General features: G+C 38.1%; 1 protein-coding gene and 1 long non-coding RNA gene across 29 annotated transcripts in view; both read right to left on the bottom strand.

Annotated features, from left to right (window-relative positions):
* Positions 1–23,676, bottom strand: part of ZNF644 (zinc finger protein 644) — a 114,026-nt gene that overhangs the window by 51,049 nt on the left and 39,301 nt on the right. For 21 of the 28 annotated variants that reach the window (XR_011390582.1, XM_008264899.4, XM_008264904.4 and 18 more), the window contains one exon: positions 21,828–21,888. The exons of 1 other annotated variant lie outside the window; for it this stretch is intronic. Coding sequence is in view for 17 of the 27 variants with exons in the window: in XM_008264899.4 (XP_008263121.1) it covers positions 21,828–21,871 (44 nt within the window). In the remaining 10 variants the exon portion in view is untranslated. Of the gene's footprint in view, positions 1–21,137; positions 21,264–21,827; positions 21,889–23,676 lie in introns of all 28 variants that reach the window. 6 more of the 28 variants (XM_070078081.1, XM_070078070.1, XM_070078068.1 and 3 more) reach the window with 1 other exon arrangement.
* LOC138850607 (uncharacterized) lies at positions 558–11,000 on the bottom strand. The gene is made up of 2 exons (XR_011390583.1): positions 8,404–11,000; positions 558–7,186 (listed from the first exon to the last, which is right to left on the bottom strand). It is a non-coding gene; the product is annotated as an uncharacterized lncRNA (long non-coding RNA).

Genomic DNA, 23,676 nt, shown 5'->3' with positions numbered 1-23,676 from the left:
AATAATAAAATAAAATAAAATCTTTAAAAAAAGGAAGTTGAAAAGACTTCTCTAATATTAGAAATGTTTTCTCACATTTATAAGCAGATGAGGATTAAAACAGAATGAAAAATGACACCAATTAAAGAGGCTTCTGTGAAAAATTTACATACTTCCCTATCCAAACTAAGCTTCAGTTTATATCTTTATTCTAAGAAAACCCTATTTTATACCAATTATTTTATTTATAAAATGAGAATCAAACATTTACAATATCAAGTGGTTCAACACCAAATAGATCCCCTCTGAATGTAATCATTTATGCAGTACATTGTACAGTTAAGAATAGGCAATTTGTTTCATTTTCAAGCCACGTAGTGCCACCAAGTGGTAGCAAACACATTTTCCAAAATACCACCTTGAAGCAACAAAAAGTTATACGGTAATATTATATCTGAATGGAAAAATCAATAAACAAAATTGTGAATTATCTTGGTATGAAACTTTAAAAAAAATAAGAGTTCTTAGAGACACAGGGGGAAGCTGCCATCTATTGGCCCCATTCCCAAATGTGCACAATTGCTGGGACTATTCCCAGCCGAAGTAGAAGCCAGGAATTTAATCCACTTCTCCCAAATGGGTGGCAGGAACCCAACTACTTAAACCATCACCACTGCCTCCTAGAATGCACATCAGCAGGAAGATGCAGTCAAAAGCTAGAGCTGGGAATCAAATCAGGCACTTAAATCCTAGGCCAACACATACCCCAAGATGGAGTTTAAAAGTTAAAACTATCTTGGAAGAAAAGAAACTGTGAGTATAGTGCTGTAGGTATTTACGTTTTGTTGCTTTTTGCTTTTCTAATTCACATTTCATTAAAAAAAAAAAAAAACTAAGTTGCTTTAGAAGTTAATAATACCCAGAGTAAAAGTTCTAGAAAGTTTCCTAATAATTACCCTTGTTAAGTATGAAGGAGTGAGGAGAAGTAAGAAAAATAACACTTTTGCTGTTTAATGCCTGTATGAATTTGCTAGGACTGTTTTAACAAAGTATTGCAGACTGAGTAAATTACACAACAGATATTTATTTTCTCACAGATCCGGATGCATAAAGTTTACAACCAAAACATCAGTAAGATTGGTTGCTTTTGGGGCCAGCATTGTGGCATAACAGGTTAAGCCTCCACCTGCAATCCAGCACCCCATATGTTCAAGTCCCAGCTGCTCCACTTCTAATCCAGCTCCCTGCTAATGGCCTGGGAAAAGCATCGGAAGATGGTCCAAGTGTTTGGGACCCTGCTACCCACCTGTGAGACCTGTATGATGCTTCCAGTTTCAGCCTAGCCCAGCCCTGGCTGTAGCAGCCAGATGGGGAATGAACCAGCAGATGGAAGATCAATATCTCCTCCTCTACCTCTTTCTCCAGCTCTGACTTCCAAATTAAAACAAAGGCAGGCGGGGGGAGCCAGCACTGTGGCACAGCAGGCAAAGCTGCTACCTGCAGTGCCAGCATCCCACATGGTCCCCAGATCAAGTCTCAGCTGCTCCTCTTCCGATCCAGCTCTCTGCTATGGCCTGGGAAAGCAGTGGAAAATGGCCCAAGGGCTTGGGCCCCCGCACCCACGTGGAAGACCCAGAAGAAACTCCTGGCTCCTGGCTTTGGATCAACGCAGCTCTGGCCATTGTGGCCAACTGGGGAGTGAACCAGATGATGGAAGACCTCTCTCTCTCTCTCTGCCTCTCCTCTCTTTGTGTAACACTTTCAAATAAATAATCTTAAAAACAAAACAAAACAAAACAAAACAAACCGGTTGCTTTTGAGGGCAGTCAGGCAAGCACTGTTTCCAGGCCTCTCCTTGGTTTACAAATTGCCATCTTCTTGCTAGGTTTTCTCACATCATTTTCCTCTATGAGTAGTTTGGTGACTAAATTTCACTTTTTCATATGGACACCAATCATAACTGGATTAGAGACTATTCTAATGACTTCATTTTAACTTGATTACCTCTGTAAAGCTCCGACATTCAAATAAGGTCATACACCATCTAACACACAGAAGTCAGGGTTTCAACATTTGAATTAGGCAAGGAATGACATTTTAATCCACAACACCACCAAATTCTATATTTGAACTTTTGGGATATGAGTATTTTTCTTATGATAATAGGATGAAAAATAGCTTCGAAAAGTTGTTAAATACCATTTTAATTTCATGAAATGTTACCAGCAAAAATAAATGATTCCATTTTAGCATAAAATTATATATATGAAATATCAAAGTGTCACAGTCTATGTCCAACACAGTTATAATGAACTTGGTCCTAATCCTCATCTCCTGCTACTCTATTTCTCACTGTATTCATAGTAGCCACCTTAATTCCTTAAATATACCCCAGGTATTCAGCACCTAATGTTTTCTGTCTGAAGTTCTTCTTCCAAATATTGTATGCATTAGTTCCTTCTCATACTTTTGCTTAACATTCCTCTTAGTTCCTCCCAAACCATCCTAAATATAATAGCACTCTTGTTAACTCTATTCCTTTCTTTGCTTATTTTTTCTTCATAGTAACAGTAAGTATATCGGTATTCTAACACTTGACATACTCATAGATATTAGTTTTTTCTCACTACAAAGTGAGCTGTTAGAAGACAGAGACATGTTTTGTTCACTGATGTACCCCCAGAATCTAAAACAGTAAGTAGTGCATTGAATACAATTGGTATTCTTTTTTTGCATGTATGCATTATCATAGCATAAAGAATTTTTAAAAGTTAATGCATCTTGGACTTTTAAATGGAATCTAGTGGCCCCTTTCTAATCATTTTCCACACCATTTCTCCTACCAGTTCTCAGGGATCCAATCCATCCCACTGGGTCTCTCAAATTATTCAAACACACTGCTTCTCTTCACAGGGCCTCCATACAAACAATTTCCTTAATCTGTAATCCTTTACCCTCTTCTTCTCAGCCCTATGTCACACAAATCCACTTAACTTTAACTCATAATTTCCCTTTAGATTACAGCTCTCAAGTTCACGTACTATGGGACTTTGTGTCAAGTTATCGATTAATATCTATTCCAATAAAGCTAGGTTCCAGAAAAGTTCTTTCCCATGTCCCAAGAGACCGTGTAAGCTGTGCTTTGAACACGTAAGGTGATGGACAACCTAGATGAAGGGGAGCACATAAAAAACAGGATAACTACAAATGACCAATAAAGCTGTGCAACTTGTTGATTATGGGGAATTAAGCCAAGCAAACTTTCCTTATTCTGTCTCACAGTTCTGGAGGTTCACAGTACAAAACAGCACCACTGGTAGCACCACTGGTCTGGCATCTGATGAGAGCAGTGAGATAGTAAACTGTGCAGAGGAAGTATTACATGATGAGCGAGGAAGTAGACAGATGGGGAACACACTCCTCCTTCATGTCTATGGGTTTCTCTTAAAGCCACCAGAATTTGAACCTGGAGGCCCCACCCCAGCAATTTAATTCAATCTAATCACTTCCCAAGGCCTTGACTTTCAGACATTGAAACTGGATGAAGTCTTCACCCTTAATCCACTAACCAGTAACTTTGATCTATTAATTTACAACTTTGGGAACCAAGACCCTACCACATAGGCCTTTGAAGGACACCCAAACTAATATCAAAACTAAAGCAATAAGCTTATTTTAATATTCAGTTTTTCAATCAATTTAAAAGTATAAGGAGGGGCCAGCACTGTGGTATAGCAGGTTAAGCCTCCACTTGTAGTAGCACCAGCATCCTATATCGGCACCATTTTGAGTCCCAGATGCTCCACTTCTAATCCAGCTCCCCGCTAATAGCCTGAGAAAGCAGTGGAAGATGGCTCAAGTGCTTAGACCCCTGCTACCCACGTGGGAGACTTGCCCGATGCTCCTGGCTTCAGCTTGGCCCAGCTCTGGCTATAGCAGCCATCTGGGGAGAGAAACAAGAGATGGAAAACCTCTCTCTGTCTCTCCCTCTTTCTCTCTATAACTCTTTCAAATAAATAAATAAATAAAAAGTATATGGAAGTAATAGGATTTCATATTACACACCATATCTTAGTGAATATACACAAGTCATTTTACCCATATACTACATTACCAGTTATTTTCTAACATGCTATGTAAGCACATGACTTACAAAATGTCATCTATGTACAAGTATACTGACAGATAGCAAAAGGCTGCCTATATGACATAATTTATAATAAAATAACACCAGGCCCATGCCATGGCTCACTTGGCTAATCCTCTGCCTGTGGTGCTGGCACCCAGGGTTCTAGTCCCGGTTGGGGCGCCGGGTACTAGTCCCGGTTGCTCCTCTTCCAGTCCAGCTCTTTGCTGTGGCCCGGGAGGGCAGTGGAGGATAGCCCAGGTGCTTGGGTCCCTGCACCCGCATGGGAGACCAAGAGGAAGCACCTGGCTCCTGGCTTCAGATCGGCACAGCGCCGGCTGTAGCAGCCATTAGGGAGTGAACCAACAAGGAAGACCTTTCTGTCTGTCTCTCTGTCTGTAACTCTACCTGTCAAACAAAAATAAAATAACACCAAAGTACATTATTTCATTGAGAAAAAATATTACTCTTCTTACTTTAGAACTAGATACTTTCCTTTCAAACTTTATATAGCATTCTTTCTAATATGCTTTCTAAAAGTTCCATTTGAGAAGCAGGTATCTCATTTTAATGTGGCACATGAGAAACAAAGCAGTCTCTAGACAATGTTTCTAATACTAACCATTACTATTTCTGGAGAAAATAAGAACTTAAATATCAGCAGCATTTATTGTTCTGTCATTAGTTTTGTGTTGCCTAACCAATTTTTATCCCCAGATTGAATTTATAATTATGACTGTGAGTGCAAACTTTTCCTTTTTTTGTTTTATTTGAAAGAGAGACAGAGAGAGAGAGAGAGAGATTCCATTAAGTGACTAACTCTCCAAATGCTCACTACAGCTGGGGTGGGGCCAGTTGAAGCCAAAAGCTGGGAATACACTCTGGATTTCTCACGTGAGTGACAAGGCTCCAAGTTTTGAGTCATCATCTGCTGTCTCTCAGAGTGAACATTATTGGGAAACTAAACTGAAGTAGAGGAGTTAGGACCTGAACGAGGCACTCATATATAGAATGTGTGCATCCCAAAAAGCACCTCCATCATTGCATGGAATGCTCAAACCACTTTTACTGTTTCTTTGTGACAATATAAGGCTAAAGTAGTCCAAAATGTATTTTTTAAAATAAATTTATACCTTATGACTATATAAATCCCTCTAGATTTATGACTCTTTTCCTAAATACTTTAATAAAACTTTCAGATATACTGATAAACAGATATATATTTACATCCCATACCAAACCAAAAGTTAAATACCTAATTCGATGCATTACATCTTGGTATTACATTCTAAGGGTACAGTTAAACATTCACCACAAAAATCAGAGTCATTATTTTTGACAGATGTTCTTCAGTAATCAGCATCTGATAAACAATTCCAAATAATTTAACTCAATCCATTAACTCATTTGGTTATACAGGAAAGATTCTAAACTAGATCACTGTTACAGATTGAATTGTGTATACCCAATTCCTATGTTTAAGGCCTAACACTCAGTAACTCAGCATATGACTCTGACCAGACAGAAGGCCCCTAAAATGAAGCCACTTGGCCATACCAATCTAACTAGTGTTCTTATAAAAAAAGAGATCAGGACACACAAAGGCACACCAAGAATGGGAACGCACAGAAAAAAGCCCATATAAGGAAAGAGCCATAAGGTAGCCATCTGCAAGCCAAAGAGATAGGCCTCAATAAAAATTTAACCTGCCAACATCTTTACCTCAGGCTTCCAAGCCTCTAGAAATGTGTGAAAATATATCTCCATTGTTTAAAGTTACCCAGTCTGTGGTATTTTCATATGGCAGTCCTAGCATAAGATACCCTCATTTTGGAAGGACCAGTGAGAGGTTTTAAACCATGCTGCCTATGAAAGTTCTACTGTGATATAAGTGAATGACTTGTTAATTTCTATCCTCTGAAAAAAAAAAAACAAACAAACCAAGGTCACCTTCACTATGCATTATAGAAAATACTGAGAAGTAAACAGAGGATCTGTTTGGCCATTTGAGCAGATCTGCCTAAGAAAAAAAATCAGTCCTATATACTCATCTTATTGCAAACCTACAGCAATGAGATGAATCTCTACCGACATATACATCAATGGTTACAAAAGAACATCTTATCTCTGATATACCTGATACACAGGACATACAGCTCTCCTTTCTGCCCAAACAATGGAACACAAATGTCTGGGCATCTTACAAATTATCTTAATGAAAATAATTTGCTAATTCTCCTTTATGAAGTTAAAAAAAATCTAAAGTAATGTTAAAAATCTAACTGTGCTGCAGAAAAACTTGGGAAACCTTAAACAATAGCACAACTTCGTCTCTGAAATTTTATTCAATTTCATTAAGACCTGTGGGTTTTTAGTTAAGTACCTCATACAACCCTATATTTAGCAAGGATCATCTAGAACAAAATTCTTAAATGTGTCTGTACTTGAAGACCTTTTAAAAAATACCACCCAGCATTCAGTGTCCATCTGAAAAATCTGAATCTAAGTAACAACTAGTAATGATTCATACACAAAATCTCCTATGGCATTGTAATGTGTAGCCATGATTAAAAATTATGATCTAAGGGCTGGTGTTGTGGCTTAACAGGACTCTGCCTGCAATGTCAGCATCCCATATGGGCACTGTTTCAAGATCCAGCTACTCGACCTCTAATCTAGCTCCCTGCTAAGGCGCCTGGGAAAGCAGCCGAAGATGGCCCAAGTGCTTGGGCCAATGCATTCATGTAGGAGACCCAGAGGAAACTCTGGGCTCCTAGCTTTGACCTAGCCCAGCCCTGGCCCGCCCTGACCATTGAAGCCATTAGGGGAGTGAACCAACGGATAAAAGATCTCACTCTCTCTCTTAACTCTGCCTTTCAAATAAATAAATAAATCTTTTAAAAAGCAGACATATAAACCAATTCAACAAAATTAGACCAGAAGTACTCATAAATCCATGCATTTATGGTAAAATGGTTTTTGCCAAGGGTGCCAGGCCTACACAAGGGGAAAAGGACAGCTTTTCTAAAAACTGGCTCTAGGAAAACTGGATATCCACTTGCAAAAATAAAGAAGTTGGGCCTTCATCTTGGAAAAGAAAACGGTGGATTTACTTGCTTGTAACAACAGAAAGAAAGCTGTCTCTTCCCAGGGAGAGGCTAGAAGTAGCTTTTCTGTCTTGTGGCCGGTACCGAGTGGAATGACTGGTTTGGGAGAGGAGGCGGGGACTGGGTTCAGCTGTGGTGCTTGTAAAAGGCAGCCTGGCCTTTGCTACTGAGGAGAAAGAGGGAGCCTGGCTCTCGAGCCCACCTCCGCTGTACCTTTGCCACGCGGCCCAGTGTGCGCCAGCCAGGAGGAGGAGGGCGAGGGAGGGGTTTGTCCAGTCTGAGAATGAGTGTGTGTGAGTGAGGCGGTATCCACATTCTCAACTTCAAGTCATTGCAGTTTCTTTTTCCCAGAAAACAGGGGTTAGATGTTGCATTTCATAAAACTAACCCAAGTTCTGTCTACTGATGCAGCACAAGAGATGTTTAAAAAAATGGAAAGACGCTCTTTAGGTTTTGTTTTGTTTTGTTTTTAATTATTCTAGGGAAAACACTGACGAATGGTCAGAGCTCCTATCCTGGTCTTTTCATCAAGGCGCCTTTCCTAAATAATATGGTTCAACTGTGAATGTAGAAGCGGGGGGAGGGGGGAGAAGGAGAAAACTCTGGAGTTAGAGGATATAGAAAAATAAAAGTACAATTGTTACAAATAAAGAATACAGACTTCAGAAACAAAAAGAGCCACAACCCAAACAAACCAAAATTTCAATGCTCAGAATTGGCAGCACGAAAGGAAAGCTCTCTCCTGACTGGTATTGTGGCAGTCTGAACGCCCCCAGAAAATTGTGCCAAAGAGTTTAGAAAGTGACATACGATAACAGTAAATACACACACACACACACACAACAGCAAACTTCAGGGAACGATTTTGGATTGCAAACAAGGATAAATTTAATGTTCAAACAACCTGATAAAATGACCATTTGGAAACTGCTTGGCCTTCTGTTCTCTTTTATTTGATTGACTGCAATGCGGTGTTGGTCTCTTGCTGCACTTGAAAACCAACAAAACAAAACTATATAAATGTGTGTGTGTGTATGTGTTTATACACACATACACACACACTAACTAGAAGTCTTGTGATGAAAATGGCACTTGAAAAAGGTTTTATTTTTCCACTGAAGTTGAAGATTAATAAAATGGTGTCAAACATTAAAAAAAAAAAAAAAAAAAAAAAAAAAAAAAAAGTTGGGCCTTTATCTAAAAGTAACTCAAAAGATAAAGACAAGGGACTGGCATCTGGCCTAGCCATAAAGATGACCACAATCCCGTATAGTAATGCCAGGTCTGAGTCCAGGCTTCACTGCCAATCCCAGCTACCTGCTGATGCACACTCTGGGGTAGGAGGTGATTACTCAAGTAGCTGCATCCTTTCCATCATCATGGGAGACCTGGATTGAGTTCCTGGCTCCCAGCCATTTCAGGAATGAGCCAATGGATAGGGAACTCTTAGTCTGCCTCTTTCTGTTTCTCTGCCTCTCAAATGACAATTTAAAATTTTTCATTTATTTTTAAAATTTAAAAAAAGGATAAAGATTAAATCATAAGACCTAAAACTATAGACTTTTGGACAAAAACATAAAGCAAAATCTTCATGAAATTAGATTGGACAATGACTTTGTGGATATGACACCAAAGGCATAAAACCAAAGGGAAAAAATAAATCTAGTGAAAATTCTAAAATTTTGTGCAACAAAAGACAATATAATGGAGTAAGACAATCCCAGAAAAGGAGAACATATTTACAAATCATATATTTGGTAAGGAGTTAAAATCAAGAAAAGATATGGAACTGCTACAACTCAACAACAGAAAAACAAATGATAGAATTTAAAAATACTCAGGGGCAGCCACTTGGCCTAGCAGTTAAGTCCTCAAAAATCTCACAATAGTGTACCTGTCTTCAAACCCCAGTTCTGATTCTTATTTTTTTGTTTTTTATTTTACTTTATTTATTTAGAGGTAGAATTATAGACAGTGAGAGGGAGAGACAGAGAGGAACATCTTCCATCTACTGGTTCACTCCCGAAATGGTTGCAATGGCCAGAACTGGGCCAATCTGAAGCCAGGAGCCAGGTCTCCCATGCTACTGCAGTGGTCCAAGCACATGGCCCATCTTCTACTGCTTTCCCTAGCCATAGCAGAGAGCTGGATTGGAAGAGGAGCAGCCGGGAATTGAACCAGCACCCATATGGGATGCCAGCACTGCCCACAGAGGATTAACCTACTGCACCACAGCGTTGGGCTCCCCCAGCTCTGGTTCTTAATACAGCTTCTTGCCAGTGCAGACACTAAGAGGTAGCAATGATGTTTCAAGTAAGTGGATTCCTCAAGTGGGAAACCTATATTGAGTTTGACGTTCCTAGCTTTGACGCCCCAGCCATTTTAGGGGTCTGGGGACTGAATCAGAGAAAGGGAGCTCTCTGTCTCTGCTCCATAAATAAATAAAAGGGGTTGCATAGCACGTCAAGCTACTGCTTAGGACATCTGAATCTCATATTGGAGTGCCTGAGATTGAATGCTCTCTGATTCTGATCCAGCTTCCTTGCTAATGCACCTCGGAGGCAGCAGAGAACGGCCCACATGTTTGGATTCCTGCCACCCACAAGGGAGCCTCAGATGAAATTCCTGGCCTAGCCCAACTGTTACCGACATTTGGGGAGTGAATGGAAGATCAACCAACCTCTCTCTGCCTTTCAAGTAAGTAAATATTTTTAAAATGGGCAAAAGACTTGAATAGAAGTATCTCCAAAGAAGATACACAAATGGCCAATAAGAAATGATGCTCAGCATCACTAATCATTATAGAAATGCAAATCAAAACCATGAGACACCCATTAGAATGGCTATTATCACAAACACAAAGTATCTAGTATTAATAAGCAAGCAGAGAAATAGGAATGTCTGTGCACTAACGTGTACGCCAAATTGTACAGCCACTATGTAAAACAGCATGGGGGCCAGTACTGTGGCATAGTGGGTAAAGCTACAGCCTGCCATGCCGGCATCCCATATGGGCGCCAGTTTGAGTCCTGGCTGCTCCACTTCCCATCCAGTTCTCTGCTGTGGCCCGGGAAAGCAGTAGAAGATGTCCCAAATCCTTGGACCCCTGGCTGCAGATCAGTGCAGTTCCAGGCATTTCGGCCATCTGGAGAGTGAACCAGTGGGTGGAGACCCCTCAACGCCTCCCTCCCTCTTTCTCTCTGCCTCTTTCTCTCTGCCTCTGCCTCTCTGTAACTCTGCCTTTCAAATAAAATAAATAAATCTTAAAAAAAAGAGAAGCTCTGGGAAATGCACCATGTGAATAAACCTTGAAGACACTGTGCTATATGATGCCAGTAACAACAAGACAAATATTGTATGATTTTTGCCTTTTTGAAATGAAATAGTCAAATTCAAAAATAAACACTGAACAGTGGTTCCAAGCCCTGGACAGAGGGAGAATGGGAAATCACTGTTTAAGTGGTAAAGAGTTTTGGTTTTATAAGACAGCAATAAATACAGACAGTGGTGACAGATGCACATCATAAATATATTAACACTGAACTGTACAGGTATAATGGTTAAGATGGCACATTTTATGTTTATGTATTTTATCACAATAAAAAAGTTGGAAAAAATTACCAATGGGGATAGGGTGGGGACAAATAAAGAGGATGGAGAAATACATAAGAATATATGTTTATATACATTATATGCATGATTTCTTCTTTTTTAAAAAAAAAGATTTTTATTTGAAAGTCAGAGTTACACACAGAGAGAGAGAGGTCTTCCATCCAATGGTTCACTCCCCAACTGGCTGCAATGGCTGGAGCTGTGCTAATCCGAAGGCAGGAGCCAGGAGCTACCTCCCAGTCTCCCACGCGGGGGCAGAGGCCCAAGGACTTGGGCCATCTTCTACTGCTTTCCCAGGCCATGGTAGAGAGCTGGATCGGAAGAGGAGCAGCCAGGTCTCGCTGGCACCCACAATGGGATGCCAACACTTCAGGCCAGGGTGTTAACCTGCTGTGCCACAGCGCCAGCCCCTCTTCTATTCTTTCATACCTAAATTATTTTACTGCTCAAATGAAAACAATATAACATTAAGAGCACAGACTCAAGTTTGACTACCTGGTTCAAATCCTAAGCTCTTTTGCTAAATTATTCATAATATCAATTTTGCTATCTGTAAAATGAGGATTACATTAATATGTAAAAAGTATTTACAAAAATGCCTGGCATACAGTAAGTACCATAAAAATGTTAAAAAGCCTCTGATTATGGTTCTGTTTTTCAATCAATCAGGGAAAAAAAAATCTTGAGTTTTTCAAGCACTAGCTAACAAAAAAATACTGGGGCTGGTGCTGTGGCGCAGCAGGTTGAGCCACCATCTGCAGCACTGGCATCCCATACTGGCACCAGTTTGAGTCCCAGCTGCTTTACTTCCAATCCAGTTCCCAGCTACTGCTCCTGGAAAAGCAGCAGAGGATGGCCTAATCCTGCACCCACATGGGAGACCTGGAAGGAGCTCCTGACTCCCAGCTTCAGCCTGGCCCAGTTGGGGCCACTGCAGGCATTTGGGGAGTGAACCAGTAGATGGAAGATCTCTCTCTCTCTTTCAGTAATTATGAATTATAAATAAATTTTTAAAAGGTAAACATTATAAAAACTTCTATTAAAAATAAAAACTAAGGTTATCATGGTATTAATTTTTAATCATTCAAAAAATATAGCCTGTCAACCACAGAGGGTACTACAAGAGATGTCACTTTTTATCATCTAGCTTACCATTTTATCACACTTTTAAGTCATTCAATCAATAGGTGGTTCAGTTTATAAACACTAAAGACATCAAGAGAGAGTAACTTTCTAGTGATGGGATACAGAAAATAGTACTCCAAGCTATGGCACTTTGAGCAAACAGCAGAAGCAGAAAGGTCTCTCTGATCTCCCCTGCTGTTTTCCAATCATTCATGGACCTTCTGTCTCCCTTCTCACCCATGTGATAGGTGTCTTACCCTATATGGAAGGGAGGAATGTCATGTAGATGTGAAGAACACGAAAAAAAATAAATTTTGCTAAGATCCCCCAAGACCAACTAAAACATACCCTTTTCCTTCCCAACATAATCCTGCATGACTGTCTGTAAAAATATGAGTTTTTACCTGTTTTGGGGGAGGGGTGTCTTTTTTTCTTTCATTCTTTTTTTTTTAAGATTTATTGATTTACTTAAAGTCAGAGTTATGCAGAAAGAGGGAGACACAGATCCTCTATCTGCTGGTTCACTCCCTAGATGGCCCCAATAGCCATGGCTGAGCCAGGCTGAAGCCAGAAGCCAGGAGCTTCACCCAGTTCTCCCACATGGGTGCAGAGGCCCAAGCACTTAGGCCATCTTCTGCTGCTTTTCCCAGGCCATGAGTAAGGAGCTGGATTCCAAGTGGACCAGACAGGACATGAATCAGTGCCCATATGTGATTCTGGCACTGCATGCTGAAGCTTTACCCACTACACTACAATGCCAGCCCTGGGGTCTTTGTTTCTAATGGCTCCCATGTGTCATAAAATTTTCACCAAATAAAATTTTTCTTTTTCTTTTGTTAATCTCTCTCTTGTTAGAGGGATCTCCACCAAACACCTAGTGATGAGAGGAAAGAAACCTCTTCTCACCTATACCATAGATTATGTCACCTCAAGGCAAACGCAGGACTTAACACTGAGATTTTCCACATGAAATAAATATCAAGAGTAGAATTAACCAGGGATGAGACTAGGGAGGAAGATATGAATAAATGTGAATGTGTGAGGATTTCCAAAGAACAGTGAGAGGGCTGAAGCTGAGGCATGGCAAGTAAAGCTACCATCTGCAATGCCAGCATTCCATATGGGTGATAGTTCGAATCTTAGTTACTCCACTTCCAATCCAGCTCTCTGTTAATACACTTGGAAAGCAGTGGAAGATGATCCAAATCTTTGGATCCCTGCTCCCACATGGGAGACCTGGATGAAGCTCCCGGCTCCTGGCTTTGGCCTGGCCCAGCTCCAGCTGTTTCAGCCATTCAGGAAGTGAACCAGCAGCTAGAAGTTCTCTCTTTTTAACTATGCCTTGCAAGCAAATAAATCTTTTTAAAAAAAATAAGCAATAAAGCAGCAAAATGTTTATAAAAAAAACCAGTAGCATACTAGGTTAAGCTTCCACCTGCAGTGCAGGCATCCCATATGGACACCAATTCAAGTCCCAGCAGCTCCTCTTCCGATCCAGCTCTCTGCTATGGCCTGGGTAAGCAGCAGAAGATGGCCCAAGTCCTTGGGCCCCTACACCCACGTGGGAGACCCAGAAGAAGCTCCTGGCTTTGGATTGGCCCAGCTCCAGTCTTGGTGGCCATATGGGGAGTGAACCAAAGGATGGAAGACCTTTCTCTCTCTCTCTCTCCGTCTGTAACTCTACCTCCCAAATAAATAAATAAAATCTTACACTGAACCAAATACTCTTATACATACCAAACAAGGTAAGCAAAGACAGATTTTTCATACATGAATGCAACAAATGATGTAAACAAGATTAATGGTAATTAGAATTTTGAGAAAACATGCTATATAGATAGAATAAAAGCAAAAAGACCTAGTAATTGATCAAATCTTTAAGATAAGAAAGTAAGGAATGTAAATATTCAGAGATTTTAGCCTCCATGACAAGAGAGTGGTGACCACAATAATAAAAACAAAGATTTGAAAGTGAAGGTGACCATTTCAGTTTTAGACATGGTGATGTCAGAATGTGTAAGTGAAAGGGTCTAAACTGCTCCTACTATAAGACATGTTTCATAGATCTCAATAAAAATGTTCTGATTAGACAAATACATCTTTTTTGGCACAAAAGTTGATACAAGGAAAGTAGTATAAACTGTTACAGGGTAATTTATGAGGGAAAACACTAATGAAAACTATAATCCTTCAGGTTAGCAATAAGACCTTTTCTAAGGACTAACCTTTAAAAAGCCAGTCTGCCACGATTACTTAACTAAAAATAAAATTTGGTTAGCTATTAAAGCATTGTATGTCAATACTGATTACTCCACAAATATTTATTGAGGACCTGTGTGTCGACAATTGCCCTAGAAATAGTATATAAAAGCTAACAAGACAGACAAGATCTTGTTCTCACATCTACCTTGTATCCTAATGCTTCGCTAGATCATGATTAACGTAAAGACTTCAAGAGTACCTTACCCTAAACTTTATTATTAATAATGTAAAATGTTTCCATTATAAGAATTCATATTCAGTTCATATATTTTTAGAAACTATTAATAAAATTATAAGACTTAATACACTTATATACCCTTAGGTATTCAAGTATTTTGGTCAGATTCATGTCATCAGTAGTATAATGATTTACTAATGATAAATAAAATCTTACTTAGGAAAAAGCAAAGACCAAAATCTCTAATAAAAATATCAGCTAACAAATCTATATGGATCAAATCACTTTTCAACAATCTTTAGGTAAATTTATAAATATATTTTTTAATATTTTGCAGGAATAACAAAAATTGTATCTGTAAGATATGATTTAATGTTAGTAAATCTTAGATCTCTCAAGCTATAGGCCTTATATCTGCCACCTGACATTTCTACTCAGATGTCCTGAGCTACTTCCAACTCAATATATCTAAAACTTCGCTCTTGCTCTCTCCATTATTCTTCACAGCTCCTACTTGTGAATGTAGCACCACTGCCCAAAATGGAAACATTGATCATCCTCTAACTCCTTCCTTACTCTCCTACCCCAAACTCCATTTAACTGATCACCAAAAGTGATTTATTTTATCTTCTAAATTAAAATTAAATCCAACCAGATCTTCCTAACTGCACTACTGCCGCTCTTAAGTTAGTTAGAAGTTAGACCTCCCTTTACTGACTAGGGCATCTTGATTCCAACCTATCATCTATGGTAATCTGTTCATATTTTACTTAGGTTACATCCCTTTCTCAAACTTAAAATTCCTTCAACTTTTTCTCATCACTCTGTTAATCCAAACTTCTTATTTTTTTACAGCCTCAATAAAATGGCCCAGCCTTAATCTTTTTTTTTTTTCAAAGAGGTATTTATTTGAAAAGCAGAGTAACAAAGAAAAGAGATCTTTCACATACTGGGTCGCTCCTTAAATTGCTACAATGGCCAACCTAGGCCAGGCTGAAGCCAGGTCCCAGAAACTTCACCTGGGTCTGGCAGGCAGGCAGCAGAAATTCAAATACTGAACCATCATCTGCCTTTCCCAGCTTCATTATCAGGAATCTAGATTGGAAGCAAGGATTCGAAGCAGCACTATCTAAGGGAGACCAGTGACACTGTAGTAGCTAAACCTGCTACACCACAACACCAACCCCCAGTGGGAACATTTATGGAAAAATGGCAGGGAAACTGAACTTACTCTGGTTTTTCTTCTGTAGTTCCTTAGATTTCAGAATATCCTGTTATCAGGAATCTAGCTATTATTAAGGCGATCTGTTTATGAATCTTTTTAAAAAGAAGACATTGATTATATTGGACCATTATTTTTTTCCTTCTCTTATTACACAGCATTTTTATTACAGTGTTAAGTCTTAGTTCTCATGCCTTTGGGCAGAAAGTTTATCAGTTATTTTAAATGAATTTTTCCCTGGCTTTGAAGCTCAGTCCGTAAATGTGATATTACCACAAAAGAAAATACTTGGGTTTGCATTACTTGAATATGTGAAAACTGAAACTGATAAGATGCATTTTGTAAAGAATTAAGATTTTATTTCTGGATAAATTAGAAATGAAATAAAGATTTTTTTCTGATTTTTTTTTTATTTTGACAGAGTTAGACAATGAGAGAGAGACAGAGAGAAAGGTCTTCCTTCCACTGGTTCAGCCCCCAGTGGCCACCACAGCCGGAGCTACACCAATCCGAAGCCGGGAGCCAGGTGCTTCCTCCTGGTCTCCCATGTGGGTGCAGGGCCCAAGCACTTGGGCCATCCTCCACTGCCTTCCTGGGCCACAGCAGAGAGCTGGACTGGAAGAGGAGCAACCGGGACTAGAACCTGGCGCCCATATGGGATGCCGGCACCGCAGGTGGAGGATTAACCAAGTGAGCCATGGTGCCAGCCCCCGAAATAAAGATTTAAACTACTTAAATGATAAAAACAATGATAGTGCTTATAGGCATTATGAACCCTTTTTTGTTTGAGGTATTCAAAATTCAAGTGTTTACTAGATTTTTCTCCTGAAATCCTGCTCTTCTTTTTTTGTGCTTTATGCATTTATTCTTACTATTAATGTTGTAAAAGAGCAGGGTTAAAGTGTCATTATATCTGTGTTCACTGTGAATCCTATAGCTTTTCTAGTTAGGAAAAAAGTAGTCTCAAAAATACTCAGTGTTGGGGCCGGTGTTGTGGCATGACAGGTGAGGTCGCTGGCTGCAGTGCTGGCATCCCATAGAGATCCCGGTTCGCATCCCATCTGCTCCACTTATGACCCAGCTCTCTGCCATGGCCTGGGAAAGCAGTGGAAGATGGCCTGGGTCCTTGGACCACTGTACCCGCATGGGAAGACCCAAAGGAGGCTCCTGGCTCCTGGCTTTGGATCAGCACAGCTCCGGCCATTGTGGCCAGTTGGGGAGTGAACCAGCGGATGCAGTACTTCTCTCTCTCTGCCTCTCCTTGTCTATTTAACTCCGACTTTCAAATAAATAAATGAATCTTAAAAAAAAAATACTCAGTATCATTTTTTGGTTGATATTTTACCCACTGATATTTTAGATAACTTTAATAATTTTAATAAGATGTCTATAAAATTTTAAAACAATACATACTGTATTTGAACTAGTTCATGAAGAGTAAGGGGGAAAGCTAGCTTATTGAGACTGTAGAAGTTCCATTAGTTAAATTTCAAAATTTTTAATAAAGGACCTTCCAGAGATACATTGAAACCTGGTGGTATTGACTAAACTAGCTTCTGGGACATTGAAAAGAATCCTGAAAGTAGTGGAGGACCTGTGAGGGCATTTACTTGCCATGGTTATGGTTGTAGTATGCTTCTATGTAAATACAGGTAGTGACACACTGACATTTTTGTTGTCCAATAATCTGGAGTACAGTCCTGCATTTATCTGTACTAAAATAACTATAAATTAATGGAATCTACAAAGAAGAAACTTTATGACTGTACTGTATTTGGGAGCCTTTGTACAGCTAGGTAAAGTTTCCACAATACAAAATATTTGGATTTTAAAATTTACTATTATAAGGGAGAAGACATGGCATTATTCCATGTGCTTAAATGATAACTTGCTTATTGAGTTTAAGAAAAAAAAGTGGAATGAGTAATTGTCACTGCACTAGTTGTAATATTAAATTGGCAAGTTGTAGCATAAAGCTTAAATCTGTTTCTCAAACGTGAACCATAGTAATCTAATGCTGCTTTTGTATACTGTAGCTGCTACAAATAGTCTCAGCACTGGACATGTATATTTCTCAAATGAATGCAACCTTTGATGTAGGTGTTTTGATATGCCTCAGAAAGTATCTGAGCGTCTGCGAATTTATTAATCTGGTAATGAAGATACTTCCTGTTCTTTTGTTGTTGTTCCATATTTTCATGTTTGAATTTTAACATTTTTATTACTATTAATTTAAATACAATTTGTTCAATGGTTAAAATGGGGTTGTCAATGAGGAGACTTAAAAACAACCTCATTCATGTAACTGCTTAAGTAAAAACTATATTTTGTGTTCTATGTTCATACATGATGATCATACATTAATGATCTGGATCTCTGTTTAAATATAATTGATGTTGCTTAAAAAATAAAATGCATATAAAAAAGAAAGAAATACCAATACTATTGCAACATGGACATCCAGTTAAATGGAACTGTTTTTACAAAAATAGGAATTTTTTGGTTAATATTTTACCCATGTGCCCTCTGATCATATTTTCTCAAGGTCCTCTCCCAGTCATAATTCAGTTCTCTTCTTCAGGGCCTAACTCAAAGAGTCTAAAACTGAGGTATATGTACTAACTTCTAAGAAGAAAGTCTAGTCTAAAATCTTTTACTGACATGTAAGTCATGCAATAAAAGTCAAATTCCTCTGGGTCCTTAAGTCTTACCAACAAAAAAACTGAACACAAATCATCTAGCATGAAAAGAAATAGCCAAGTTTCCACATTCAGTAATAATCTAAGAAAATTCTTGTGGGAAGACAGAAGGAACAGCATAAGATAGGCACAATGTCCAACACTGTTCAACCCTTACAACAGAAGCTACATTGAGCAAAACACAAATTGATTCCAATGGGGAAGAATCTCTCCTTGCTTTGGACTTGCTATAGGGCAAGCAAACTTGAGGTATAAAAATCCCCAGATGACTAAATAACCAACCCAACTAGTCAAATTCCAAATAGAGATGAAAAAACAAGTGAAAATGCTTTAAAATTTTAGAAATGCTTCATCTCTTTATACGCATGCATGTGGATATTACATATCCACAATGTTAAAAAAAGAAAACCTTAAAAAAACACTTTACAGCAACCTTCCTGACCTACAGGAATCAAAAAATGCCATCACAGTCCCAGACTATGGTTCTTCAATATCTTCCTTAATCCCAACAGTTGTTTTTAAAGTTTTCTTTACTTCTTACATGTGACCAAAGTAATTTTCTACTTGTTGTAATCTAAAATATATTTTAAAATCTTTAAAGAAGTGACTAGTACTAACTCACAAAGAGAATACTCTTAGAAGCAAACACTTCATTTTCCACAACATAAATAAATGGCTCCACATGGAAACAGCAATCAAAGCCAATGCTGACAGTTTTATGTAAGGTCTTAACTAATAAACACAAGATTACTGCAATATGGCCAAGTCTGGCTCAAAGCTTCTAGGATGATAATTTTGGAAGATAAGCTGACAACCTAGGATAGGGCACTGACAACGGGGGAAGCAGGGAATTGTTGGGAGAAGAGTGACAACATGTACTTAAGAGTATAAAGCATTAGTTAGTTGATGGCATAATTCTACAGGGTTTATATTTATTCTGCAAGTGATGGAGGACAATGAAGGGAACAGGTAGAGAAAGAAAAACAGTGCAGGTAAGTTAACAAGTGAGACCACAGACAGAGAATCCAGTAAACAGAACGGACTTATGGTACATTAATATGAAAGACTATTAATCTGTAATTTAAAATACAAACTAATGATATATTTACAAGATGGATAAAACCCAAAACATTACACTGAATAAAAGAAACAATATACAAAAAAGTACATACTACATACATTTATGTATATGAAGTCCAAGTTCAGAGAAAACTAAACTATATTGATAGAATTCAGAAAAATGCTTACCTCAGGGGAAAGGTTATTGAATAGGACAGGAGAAGAACACAAAGAGCTTTCTAGAATAATAAAATATTCTCTATCTTGATGGTGGTTTCATGTGTGAGCACACATGTAAAAAGTCATTCAGCCTTATAGTTTAAAATGCATATGCTATAATAAATTATACCATAAAACAGAAAAAGTTTATATAATTTTGATAGAATATGGCCAAAGTAAACCAGCTTTATTTCATAAGCAATATCACACTTTGAAATCAGAACAAAGGATCTAATAGACATTACACATTTAACTAACAAATAAAATCCTTATAAGATCTAAAAGTACAAAAGTTGGGTCAGCGCCGTGGCTTACTTGGTTAATCCTCCACCTGCGGTGTCGGCATCCCATATGGGCGCCGGGTTCTAGTCCCGGTTGCTCCTCTTCCAGTCCAGCTCTCTGCTGTGGCCCGGGAAGGCAGTGGAGGATGGCCCAAGTGCTTGGGCCCTGCAACCACATGGGAGACCAGGAGGAAGCACCTGGCTCCTGGCTTTGGATCGGCGTAGCTCCGGTCATGGGGGCCATTTGGGCAGTGAACCACCGGAAGGAAGGCCTTTCTCTCTGTTTCTCTCTCTGTCTAACTCTGTCAAATAAATAAATTTTTTAAAAAAGTACAAAAGTTTGTTTTATTTCCCATTTCAAGAAGATACAAGTGTACTTAATAAGGATCATGGAAAATAGAATTAAAATATAAATTTATTTTGGTGCAAATTCGGAAATCCATGTACTTTCATATAAGCAATTATACTGGTAGAAGCAAGTATTTGCTATAATAAAAATAAAACTAAAATATTCTAAAAAAATAAATAATATCCTTCCTAAAGAAAAATGGCTTACTATTAATCAAAATATAAAAATCTTATGTATGGCAAACCCTTCACATAGCGGGTACTATGATTAATAAGGCATGAAAACTACGTAAAAGAATTGACAGCATATTATAATCTCTTCAAACTACCACTGTCATTACTATTACACAATAGCAATAAAATAGCCTCAAGGTACACCTAAACCAACAACTGAGATTATATTATTTAACTGCACATTACTCAATTACGGCACTTCCCATCCTAAACTTTTTTAAAATAAATATTGATATTAGTAAATTTTTTTTAAACTTTTTGACAGGCAGAGTTAGAAGACAGAGAAAGGTCTTCCTTTTCTGTTGGTTCACTCCCTAGATGGCCACCACGGCCAGCGCGCTGCACCGATCCAAAGCCAGCAGCCAGGCACTTCGTCCTGGTCTCCCATGGGGGTGCAGGGCCCAAGCACTTGGGCCATCTTCCACTGCCCTCCTGGGCCACAGCAGAGAGCTGGACTGGAAGAGGAGCAACCGGGACAGAATCCGGCGCCCCAACCGGGACTAGAACCCAGGGTGCCGGCGCTGCAGGCAGAGGATTGCCAAGTGAGCCACAGCGCTGGCTGAGATTAGTAAATTTTTGACAACCGAAACATATGGTTAGTTTACATACAGAAAGATCAAGTTAATTAAAATTCTGTCAGGGTATTCTTTTTACTATGTTTATAACCCGAAGGCATGTTCACTTACCAATAGATAATAAATGTATTTTGTTAACATTTCAACAGTTTATGCTATTGAAAAGCTTTCTTTCACACAGCAGGCCAAAAGTAAATGAGCACAATTTAATTTTTGAAAGTCCGCAGTCTTAGAAAGCTAATCAGAATGAAATATTAGGAAAGTTACTCAGTAAAGACATCCACAAGAAAAATATTAAATAGTAATTTACAATTCTAAACACTATGTAACAGAAAAAAGTCACAATTTGGCAAATCTAACCAACCTGTAGAAGTACTTCATTAACAGAAATAACAGTAAAATTCACAAAAGCAAAGACTACTCATATACTATGTCAGCTAAAGAAGAGACTAATGGAGCAACCTAACATCTCTTACTGAGCTGATGAACAATTTAATATGTGGTTAAACTAAATATCAACTTAATTTTCTAACACATTGGAACAATCATTGGAAACTTACATGCTTTAGGTAACCTCAACACAAAAGGAACACTAACAATTTAGTTCCATAATTTGAAAGTTGTATTTTTACTCCTATCAAATCAACTGGACCAAGAGTGTCAAAAAGCCAATTCTTGGTACTTCAAAATATTATTAAAAACTCTTTGATCCTCGACTTGAAAGTGTATTTTTAAAACACAAACGTTTTGTACTATTCTTACCTTGAAATGCAACATTAAACAAAACAGTCTCCTACTTACCTAGTTTTTGTCTTATTAACATCTCGCTGCAAGAACAATCTCATTCGAAATTAAATCAAACCTGAAAGAATATATGTAAAGAAAACATTGCTTAGTTTTTTGCTTCAAGCTATGAATGACATCTGTGACACACTATTATTTTAAATTAAAAGAGCGAATCAAATCAATTTTTTTTCTCAGTATAACATGTTTTAAAAAGTGCCCCAAGTAAAACATGATGACTTTAACCCTCAGGAAACTACTGCTTGGGACTTTTCTTTGAGGAACAATAATCTACTTGAATGAAAAACTTTCTAGTTCTCAAAAAACTCCTGAAAGTACTATTTTTTTTTCATTTAATAGTACACCAATGACAATAGTTACAAATCAGTACATAGTTGTCCCCTCAGTGGGGCACTGGTTGCAGAAACACCATGGATATGCAAATCTGTAAATGTTCAAGTCTCTTAATATAAAATGTAGTATTTGCACATAGCCTATACACATTCTTCCATATAAAGCATTTCCAAATTACTTACAATATTTAATACAATATTAATGCTTTGTAAATAAGCATTACAGTTTTGTTAGGAAATAATGACAGTAAGAAAAATCTGTACATGTTCAGTTTAGACACAATTTTTGTCCAAAATGTTTTGAATCTATAGATGAAAATCCAAGGATATGGAGAGCCAATTATAATAAAACACACTTCTTTCCAGGTTAGTTTAATTATTATGTACATACCAGTAAACTTAAGACCATAAAACAACATACAATAATAACATGGAAGTAAATACTAAAAGTAATTATAATAATAGGTAACACTGATTAGGTACTTAAAAAAAGGTCAAACACTATTATTCCAGGCAATAACATGTTATTGATACTCTACTGCTTCCTCAATTTAATTCTAAATCTAGCATAAAATGACTTCTGACCCAACATATTGAAAGTACACTTGCCATAAATTTGCCTACTAATTTTACATTTCACAAATTCTGAAAACTCAGTCCCACCCTAAACACACGTCTTTTCCTTCCTTGTTGTTCTGAATTCTCTCCAAACATGGCACCACCTGCTTACTTCCATTCTAAGCCTAGATTGTTTTAAGTAGTGTTTTACTCCCAAACTCACTATCACCTCAAATTTCCCAAACTCAGTATCATCTCAAACTTGTCTTTCCTAGAAATATGAATAATCCTTTTATATTGTCTATCCTGAACATGTCGTCTCTGGGCTTCAAATTCAATAGTAATAATCAATAATCCCAGCTTTAGCTACCTTCAAGCACAGTATGTTTCCATCATACTACATCTCTTCAATTCTCAAAATGGTCCTATGATCTCTGAGCAGTCATGCCTTTTCACATGATGAATTCTAACTATCTACTGGAACTACTTCCTGTTTCTAACTTTGCCACCACCTTTTTACTTTTAATATTTAGCTCAGCAACCCTGGCAGATCACTCAAATTTCTTCAGCATGTACAGTTAGATCTCAAAAGCAAGTGGTCAAAGTTCTATATCAACCCTGTTTACTTGTGTATTTCCTGAACTACACCATAGTGTGAACACAGTGAGAACAGGGCTTCATTTATTTCATCAATTTCATTACCTGGCACATAGCTAAAATATAATATGTTTGATAAATTTTTCTATTGCATCCCAAAATGTACTTAGAATATAAAATACAAGTTAAAACTCAGGCTAATGAGTTTAACTCACATTTTCAAGGACTAGAGGGAAAAAATATGATCACTCTGCATATGCTACTATTACTTCATGGAATAACTTCATCTAAGTGAAAGTGAGAAGGGGCAGGCAGCCATTTGGTCTAGCAGTTAAGAAGCAACTTGGGGGGCCGGTGCT

The sequence above is a fragment of the Oryctolagus cuniculus genome, chromosome 7 (assembly GCF_964237555.1).
Source record: "Oryctolagus cuniculus chromosome 7, mOryCun1.1, whole genome shotgun sequence".
In the NCBI taxonomy this organism is placed as follows: domain Eukaryota; kingdom Metazoa; phylum Chordata; class Mammalia; order Lagomorpha; family Leporidae; genus Oryctolagus; species Oryctolagus cuniculus.
Note: the sequence above shows the minus strand (reverse complement) of the source record. Positions and strands in the feature narration are given on the sequence as shown.